The 10,236-nt window shown below is 40.8% G+C and overlaps 1 protein-coding gene across 12 annotated transcripts in view; it reads right to left on the minus strand.

Annotated features, from left to right (window-relative positions):
* The window catches only part of nup98 (nucleoporin 98 and 96 precursor), a 28,750-nt gene extending 20,012 nt beyond the window's left edge, over positions 1-8,738 (minus strand). For 5 of the 12 annotated variants that reach the window (XR_003833402.1, XR_003833403.1, XM_029447578.1 and 2 more), the window contains exons 1-7: positions 8,528-8,737; positions 4,877-4,986; positions 4,358-4,453; positions 3,458-3,643; positions 2,835-3,010; positions 1,909-2,016; positions 859-1,042 (exon numbers count right to left, since the gene is read on the minus strand). Coding sequence is in view for 10 of the 12 variants with exons in the window: in XM_029447578.1 (XP_029303438.1) it covers positions 859-1,042; positions 1,909-2,016; positions 2,835-3,010; positions 3,458-3,643; positions 4,358-4,453; positions 4,877-4,955 (829 nt within the window). In the remaining 2 variants the exon portion in view is untranslated. Of the gene's footprint in view, positions 1-858; positions 1,043-1,908; positions 2,017-2,834; positions 3,011-3,457; positions 3,644-4,357; positions 4,454-4,876; positions 4,987-8,527 lie in introns of all 12 variants that reach the window. The other 7 variants (XM_029447579.1, XM_029447575.1, XM_029447576.1 and 4 more) reach the window with 4 other exon arrangements.
* Positions 8,739-10,236: the final 1,498 nt, after the last annotated feature.

The raw sequence follows: 10,236 nt of genomic DNA on the forward strand, positions 1-10,236 counted from the left end.
ATTACACAATTTATTATTTTGAATCCATTTAAAACTGTGTTTATTTACTATAATGTAACGGTGTTATATTACATCAACTCCGAGTGTCCTTCACTGATGGTCTGAATAAATTGCTTTAAAGATATGAAGCTAAAGACAAAGTCAGAAAGTCACTAAATCTAGTGAGAAACATCCTAACCCACCCCAACCCATCATAACCCATCCACCCTAACCCATCCACCCTAACCCACCCATCCTAACTAATCCATCCATCCTAACTAACCCATCCACCCTAACCCACCCATCCTAACCCATCCTAACTAACCCATCCACCCTAACCCACCCATCCTAACCCATCCTAACCCAGTGTTTCCCCTACTATTGTCTTGGCAGGGTGCTGGGCTCCGTTGGCGGGGCGCTCACAACTCACTTTTCACAAGTGCTTTTTTATTAAACTAAATGTTTATGTTATTAATCTCATGTATGTGCACGTTTCAGTTTGTACTGTCTACTTTGCGCATTCACATTCGCTCCGTTTTACGAAGGGCGGGGCTTCGCAGCTGACACACACACACACACACACACACACACACACACACACACACACACACACACACACACACACAGGAAAGGAGAGGGGAGAACTAAATAAAAACCGCACCACGCACGTGGACGCAATCACGTGCACGCAACACCCCCCCCCGCACGGTGAACGCCCCTCCAAAAGCAGTAAACCTAGGGGAAACACTAACCCATCATAATCCATCCTAATCCCGCACGTATTTGGATTAGGCACCGATCGGTCGTGGTGGTTGATCGGCACATTGAATTTAAATACAACCTGTGTGAGCTTCTGTCCGAATCAGACAAACCACGTACGTGCTGCTCCGAAGGGGCTCTTGTTCTGTCCGAAGGAGAAGTTGGTGTTGGGGGCGGTGGCGCCGAACAGGCCGGTGGCGGCGCTGGAAGTTGCGGCGGGTGTACCGAACAGACCGCCCGTCCCCGCGGCCATCGGATTGGTCGGGCCCTTCCTGCCCGCCTGGTAATCCTCCAGCCTCAACTCCTGCAGGGAGACAACAAACATCAGCTCCTCATCGTTGAGATCAACTTCCTTTAGATGGCTTTTCACAATAAAGTCACCAAAACTACGTCAACAACAATCCTCAACCTCAGAAAACTAAGCACTTCCCACACGCCTCTTATTTCACGTTCATCAAGTCCAGCCAGGGACCAGAAGGAAGGAACGTTAAACTGAACACAAAAGGCATTAATAAATAAAATATATTATTATGTTACATTTTAAAATGCAGTTTTTAAGCGAACGTAAAACATCGTGCAGTGTCAGTCTTTCACGATGGGTCATGGCGTTTCTAAATCGATATCTTGTGCAGCTCGGTCAGAACGTGTCCGCTCATCTCGCTGAATGTTTCTTCTTCATCTGTTAGTTTGTTTTGTGTAAAACATTATATTGCCACCTTGTCCTCTGTAGTCAATAGAAATTATAGGACTACAATTCCCACGGCGCCCCATACAATAAGACAGATGTGGGCGAGCTGAGGTTGTAGACGCCGCGGGGACGCTTCTCTTTTAATGTTCATCGCTGAACGTAAACCGCTGGATGATCGACGCTCGCTTAATTAAAAAGTGTTATTTTATTTTGATTAACCCGGCGAGCCGAACAACATCAAGTCATTACCACCGTGAATAAAGCAAACAACAAGATGACACGTTGAAGATGTCGACATAAGGCGTCTAAAGGAGGCATCGCAACCAAGTCAATGATTATTAACGTCTGGATATGAACAATGTCTCGTTCTTCCAGGAACAAAGCACCAAAGCAAAGCTGGACAAAGTTTGAGATTTCACAAATTCCCAAGAAGCCTTTCTGCAGGTGTGACGGCACCGGATGACGCAGCAGCACAAACTCACCTCCAGGGATTTGTTCTCGTACTCCTTCATGGCTGTGATGCACTGGTGCTTCGTGTTGATGCTCGTGGTCACGCCTGCTTTCACCATCGTGTCAGTTCCTGTTGGAGGCTGAAGGGAAGTGGAATAATGTGTCAAAGGTACAAACAAGTGTTTTGGTCACGACACGCTGCGTACTGAGGAGAGTTCCCAGAAGGCTTGTGCGGCTAAACCTTTTACATTCTGCAGATATTTAAACGAGGTAATATTCAGACATTTGGAGCATAATTGTCTCGTTTCTACGCAAATGAGCCTCATTGCAAAAACAGTGCAGAAGACAAAGATCAGCGCTAACAGCCGCAGTCAGCAACGTCACCAGCGTCTTCAGAGTTGGTGCACACTGAGCGACGGGGACATTAAAGCTTCTGCTCCTCGTTGTTCTGCCGACCTGTCCCCCTGAATGTCTTCAGATTCTTTACTAATAAGTAAATGGACATTTTGACTTCACATGTTTCTCAGACATTCGTCACATATTATACTCTTAAATAGTTTCTGATAATCGTACACGTTCTAGGCTATACTTTGCCACGTTGATAACTTCAGTCTCAAAACTTTACGGCTTTGTTTGCGCTGTAGCAGTTTCTTCAGTGAGTGGGACCTCGAGGAGAGCGATGAACGCTTCATGGAGCAGCTGGTATATTCACCAGTCAGTGTTTACAGTATGTACGCATACTAATATGTTATACTGACTTGTATTCAGAGGTCACACGGCAACTTCAGATTGAAACCGCCAATAAAACTTCACAAAAAGAGTTTGTTGTGTTGTCGGAGGTTTCCAGCTGTGAGCAGCTCCTCCTCTTATTTTAAGTGTTGCATTGTGGGAGAATAGTTGACAACATGTTTAAGATGCTGAATAAACTTTATACAGTCGCTGCACCTGAAGGACTCACATTGAATTTGACGGTTGTTCCTGGCTGCTGCTGTGCGGCGGTGAACCCCGCGCCTCCGAACAGGGAGGAAACCGCCCCCCCCCCGAAAGGGTTGGAGGCGGTGTTGGTGGACCCAAACAGCCCGCCACTGCTGGTGCTCGTCCCAAAGCCTGGAGGACACGATGGGAGGGAGACTTCTTCAGAGCGTTCAGACGTTTCATAAGATAAACAAATCAAAACGACAACGGGACTGAGCAGAGAGAACAAGCGGAGCACGGGATGACTGTCACGTTAGTACCTGACAGGAAACTAAACCACACATTTCAAACATCTATTTGTATGTAATGTCATGATTCTTAAGTAAGTGTTACTCTGCTTCACATCGTTAGTACCGTTTGCCTTCCGGTCTCCACCTTAAAGTCTCTTGCACTGGTTTAGTTTTACAAACCAACAATAGCACAAACGTGGTTAGTGAACAATGTGATGAAACAAACACATTTCTCAAGATCTGAAAGAACTCCTCAACAACAGTCAGCAGCTTGGAGGTTCCTACTGGAGGCATTAAGCAGCAGGACGTCATTACTGAATGAAATAAGAAGGTGCGAGCTGCACACCAATAACAGTCAACAACGGAGGGTTCTCACTTCCGAACGAGGTGGGTTTGTTGGCGCCGAAAGCATTGTTCTGCTGAGAGAAGAGTCCGCCGCTGGTGCCGGTCCCGGTGTTGCCAAACAGGCTGGTCGAGGTGCCGGTCGCTGCTCCAAACCCGAAGCCGGTGGTGGTGGAGGAAGCTGGCGGCTGGCTGAACGTGCTGGAGCCAAACAGACCGCCTGCAGCACAGAGACGAGGGCAGGTCAGTGCAAACATCTCATCTATACATCTTTAACAGCTTCCTGATTTGCTACACTGATATATAGATATAGATATCTATATCTATAGATATATATTGTTGTGCATGAATATAATGGCCCTGTATTTGAACTCTTTGTTGCTCTACTAAAGATAAATGAATCAGTTTGCAGTAAGTACCAAATCTTTGGAAGTTTGATTGATAACGTTGACATTTGAATACTGCGCAGCTTCTTTTTCTGCATGTGTATCGATTGTATTTAAAGTATTGGTGTACAGTGTCAGATAAAGATTACACGAATATTATTAGTATTATAAATATTAGTGAGTGAGACTCGTGTGATCCAATAACTCCAGAGTGTTTAAATCTAACCACATCTTCTGCTTCAATACATATTTGTTGGCGTTCAGCCTCAAAAACCACATTCTCAGAAAGATTACGAGTTATAAAGAAATCTGATTTAACAAAAAAACCCTAACTCATAATCTGACGAATCACTTTATTCAAATTGAGAAATAAAATAAAAGATGTTTAGGGTGACATCTGAAGCTTCAAATCTTAAAACAGTTGACATCGGTACAGAACTAACTGTGAATGTAAACGTAGTCAGCGAGACACTGAACAGCCAAAACAATACAAACGTCTGATTGCTTTTCTTTTCGAATAAGAGCGAATGAGACAAGAGCTGACAAACCAGGTTTATTCTGTGTGGGACCAAACAGTCCTCCAGTGTTGGCGGTGGCCCCGAACGCAGACGTCCCAAAGCCTCCCGTCGTCCCAAAACCCGTGTCTGCAGTTCATGTGAGGAGAGGACGATATGATGCTTTAAAAATCACCGGCTGTATCTTCAGTCATCAGGAATACTGAAACTCTTCTAGACTGCATTTCACTTAGACTAGATCAGAATAATCACGGAGGTTTAGTCTGTTCATTTCAAACAGCGGAAGCATCTAATCTTCCGTTTAGACCATCATGTACCGACTACATGGAGATGAGTCAGGATCTTTGAGGATTTTTTAGAAAGAGTTTCTGGAGGAAAACCTTAAATGATGTGATATTCAGAAAATTGATTTAGAGAAAGATAAAATCAGCACATTTAGATCAGTAGTTCACAATGTTTGGATGATGATGCAGCGCTAAGTGTTGACACTCTCTGGACTCGGCCCGGTGGTGTTGTGGGTTTTAATCCCAGAGTTTGAATAAATAAACTTACTTTGCTGTCCAAAGGTCGATGCGGTGCCAAACCCCCCCGTCCCTCCACCAAAGGGAGTCCCAAATGACTTGTTGAACATCTTGCCCTGCTAGCAGGACCGCATAAGTCTTCTGTAGGGAGACAAACACAAATGGTTCAAGTCGCTGCAAAGCAACGGTTTATATTCTGCAGGGAAATTCCAAAACTGTAATAAAACATGAATGTGGAAACATTAGATCAGTGTTAATCAGATCATATTAACACTGCAGGAGCCAAATGTGTTTGTTTCGTTATAAAGACAGTTTACTCTGTAAAATATTGGGGTTCACTTTACACATTTAACTCTTATCAATTTAAAATTAAAATAAAGAATGCTTGATCTGAATCTACCTGTTACCAGAGACACACTAAACATTATTTGACAACTATTTATAGAAACTTTTCTCATAGCAGAGCTGTTCATTAATGTGTGTGTTACATGTTCCTGCTGCATTAATGTGTGTGTTACATGTTCCTGTTACATTAATGTGTGTGTTACATGTTCCTGCTGCATTAATGTGTGTGTTACATGTTCCTGTTACATTAATGTGTGTGTTACATGTTCCTGTTACATTAATGTGTGTGTTACATGTTCCTGCTACATTAATGTGTGTGTTACATGTTCCTGTTACATTAATGTGTGTGTTACATGTTCCTGTTACATTAATGTGTGTGTTACATGTTCATGTTACATTAATGTGTGTGTTACATGTTCATGTTACATTAATGTGTGTGTTACATGTTCCTGCTACATTAATGTGTGTGTTACATGTTCCTGCTGCATTAATGTGTGTGTTACATGTTCCTGTTACATTAATGTGTGTTACATGTTCCTGTTACATTAATGTGTGTGTTACATGTTCCTGCTACATTAATGTGTGTGTTACATGTTCCTGTTACATTAATGTGTGTGTTACATGTTCCTGCTACATTAATGTGTGTGTTACATGTTCCTGTTACATTAATGTGTGTGTTACATGTTCCTGTTACATTAATGTGTGTGTTACATGTTCCTGTTACATTAATGTGTGTGTTACATGTTCCTGTTACATTAATGTGTGTGTTACATGTTCATGTTACATTAATGTGTGTGTTACATGTTCCTGTTACATTAATGTGTGTGTTACATGTTCCTGTTACATTAATGTGTGTGTTACATGTTCCTGTTACATTAATGTGTGTGTTACATGTTCATGTTACATTAATGTGTGTGTTACATGTTCCTGTTACATTAATGTGTGTGTTACATGTTCCTGTTACATTAATGTGTGTGTTACATGTTCCTGCTACATTAATGTGTGTGTTACATGTTCCTGCTACATTAATGTGTGTGTTACATTAATGTGTGTGTTACATGTTCCTGCTACATTAATATGTGTGTGTTACATGTTCCCGTTACATTAATGTGTGTGTGTTACATTAATGTGTGTGTTACATGTTCCTGTTACATTAATGTGTGTGTTACATGTTCCTGTTACATTAATGTGTGTGTTACATGTTCCTGTTACATTAATGTGTGTGTTACATGTTCCTGCTGCATTAATGTGTGTGTTACATGTTCCTGGTGCATTAATGTGTGTGTTACATTAATGTGTGTTACATGTTCCTGCTGCATTAATGTGTGTGTTACATGTTCCTGTTACATTAATGTGTGTTACATGTTCCTGTTACATCAATGTGTGTGTTACATGTTCCTGTTACATTAATGTGTGTGTTACATGTTCCTGTTACATTAATGTGTGTGTTACATGTTCCTGTTACATTAATGTGTGTGTTACATGTTCCTGTTACATTAATGTGTGTGTTACATGTTCCTGCTACATTAATGTGTGTGTTACATGTTCCTGTTACATTAATGTGTGTGTTACATTAATGTGTGTGTTACATGTTCCTGCTACATTAATATGTGTGTGTTACATGTTCATGTTACATTAATGTGTGTGTTACATGTTCCTGTTACATTAATGTGTGTGTTACATGTTCCTGTTACATTAATGTGTGTGTTACATGTTCCTGTTACATTAATGTGTGTGTTACATGTTCCTGTTACATTAATGTGTGTGTTACATGTTCCTGTTACATTAATGTGTGTGTTACATGTTCCTGTTACATTAATGTGTGTGTTACATGTTCCTGATTACATTAATGTGTGTGTTACATGTTCCTGATACATTAATGTGTGTGTTACATGTTCCTGCTGCATTAATGTGTGTGTTACATGTTCCTGCTGCATTAATGTGTGTGTTACATTAATGTGTGTTACATGTTCTGCTGCATTAATGTGTGTGTGTTACATGTTCCTGTTACATTAATGTGTGTTACATGTTCCTGTTACATCAATGTGTGTGTGTTACATGTTCCTGCTACATTAATGTGTGTGTTACATGTTCCTGCTACATTAATGTGTGTGTTACATGTTCCTGCTACATTAATGTGTGTGTTACATGTTCCTGTTACATTACTGTGTGTGTCACATGTTCCCGTTACATTAATGTGTGTGTTACATGTTCCTGTTGCATTAATGTGTGTGTGTTACATGTTCCCGTTACATTAATGTGTGTGTTACATGTTATGTTTCCGTTCCTGTTGCATTAATGTGTGTGTGTTACATGTTCCTGTTATATTAATGTGTGTGTTACATGTTCCTGTTGCATTAATGTGTGTGTTACATGTTCCTGTTACATTAATGTGTGTTACATGTTCCTGCTACATTAATGTGTGTGTTACATGTTCCTGTTACATTAATGTGTGTGTTACATGTTCCTGCTGCAGATGTGTTCCCTACTTTACATCCTGTTGGTAGTTTAATGTACAAAATGCATCATATTATATAAAATCATCATGTTTGTATCTTTGTCTGTTTCCAACTTTGTGACGATGCATTCTGCAGCTGATCCAAGAGGCTTTTTAAAGAATTTATTTATCTGAAGGAGAATCTCGTCAAAGGAAACTTCATCCTTCACATCACAAACCTTCAACATCAGCACAGCTGGAGATACACAATATTTGCCTCCGAGATTAAGTGAAGTAGAAGTATAAAAGTAGCAGAAAATGGAAATCATCAAGTAATGTACAAGTATTTTGACTTTCCACCACTGAATCAGTGTTTGAACATGATGCTAGGATCCCACTGTGAACTCTGGAGACCCAGCCGACCCTCACTCTTCAGCTCCACGTGCAGTTCAACGGGCTGTGCCGTTAGTTTGCGCCGTGAATCGAAATTACATTACCGTACAAGCACAGCAGCTGGTTGGGTAAGTTTAAACTCGTTTTTAAACCAGTCCCTTCGCAAGTCAGAGCCAGATAAGACCAGTTTCAAACCACAAATCAACACACGTAGCGCCAGCTAGCACTGACATACCTGAGATAGCATAATGTCCGCGTCAGCTAACATGCTAGCTCGATTAATTAACTGCAAAACCAAAGCTGCCAACAAGTCATCTCCTCCTTATTTAGGTCTAGCCTTTCAAATACATACACTAATATAACTGTTAAACAACCACAGTGTTGCGGACAGTTAGAAGTTACGTGCGTCAAGCTAATGTTAGCTAACTAGCTCTGTCGCTAACTAAATGTTAGCAAAACAAAAGCAAAGACAGACAAAGAACACTTGTTACTTTAACAGACATCTACCTTTGACAACGTTGTTATGGATGTTCGGTTCTTTGTCGACCTTCCTCTCGAAATGTTAAAGCTTCGGAGTCCGAAATGTGAAAAGATTAAAGTATCTTTAGCTAAACATCAGCATAGCCGGATAGCTTTGTCAACGAGGAGGGAAAACTATCGAACAGCAACCGTCACTACGCACTTTCATACGTCTTACGTCATGACGGCGACGTTGCGTGTGCGTGTGCGTCTTCTCCTCCTCCTCCTCCTCCTCCTCCTCCTCCTCCTTCTCCTTCTCCTCCTCCTCCTCCTTCTTCTTGTCCTCCTTCTTGTTCTTCTGTGTTGTTACACTTTTTGAAAATGAACCGTTTAACATTAAATTCATGGTAAAACTATTAAACTTTTAAAAACAAAAAAAATGAATAACTGTCAAATTGTATACTTTCTTTTCTTGATAATATTTTTTCTTTTATATTTGATAAGTTTATTTATCCCTTTTTTATTTGGTATTGTCTTAAATATTATTATTATTTATTTAAGTTCATTATGTTGATGTAGGGAGTACATATCTGAAATGTTTGCAAATTTGAATGAATTTGAATTTGAATTGAATTGAAAAAAGCAGAAAAAAGCTTGTTCTTCTTCTTTTATAGCAGTTGACATCCAGAATATTGGTGCATTACCACCACCTTCTGGTCAGTTTTTATTCCTCATCTTATTTTGCATTCTACTTAATGGAGAAAATCTTTTGTATTTTCGTAAACTTGACCGTTGGACTATGGGAAGGAGGAAAAGTGGAAAGAGTGCAAATATAACAAAAAAATATATATATATTATCATTAAGTTTCAAAAACAACAACTGTACACAATGCCTGAAATATTAACAGGTTAAAATAACAATATGTAATTTGTTGCTACTAAGAAGATACAGAGTTTGGTGGTGCAGCAGCGGTGCATCATGGGAGTTTGGTGTGGTGGTGCAGCAGCAGTGCATCATGGGAGTTCTCCTCCACTCTCTGATTCAAAGGTTAAACATCAGAGTTTCTCCTGCACGCTGTTCGGCTGCCGCTAACGTTTGTCAGCTTGTTTCTCTGAGAACTTAAGATCCAGACGTCCAGGACTAAAATCCTTCATCCTTCAAATATAGAGTTAAAAACACCAGGATGTAGAAAGTGTCTTAAAACTGGATAAACAGTTTATGAAGCTTCTGCAGACAAACACAACGCTGACGCTGCTCAAAGGGGAGACGACACAGGACTGATGACACCATGACAGGAGAGAGGAAACGTTACCTTCAGGAACATTACACATTTCTCTGTCTCACTACAAATAAAACACAAGACTGATGACACCATGACAGGAGAGAGAGGAAACGTTACCTTCAGGGACATTACACATGTCTCTGTCTCACTACATATACAACACAGGATTGATGACACCATGACAGGAGAGAGAGGAAACGTTACCTTCAGGGACATTACACATGTCTCTGTCTCACTACATATACAACACAGGATTGATGACACCATGACAGGAGAGAGAGGAAACGTTACCTTCAGGAACATTACACATGTCTCTGTCTCACTACATATACAACACAGGACTGATGACACCATGACAGGAGAGAGGAAACGTTACCTTCAGGAACATTACACATGTCTCTGTCTCACTACATATACAACACAGGACTGATGACACCATGACAGGAGAGAGAGGAAACGTTACCTTCAGGGACA

Source organism: Cottoperca gobio, chromosome 14 (assembly GCF_900634415.1).
Source record: "Cottoperca gobio chromosome 14, fCotGob3.1, whole genome shotgun sequence".
NCBI lineage: Eukaryota > Metazoa > Chordata > Actinopteri > Perciformes > Bovichtidae > Cottoperca > Cottoperca gobio.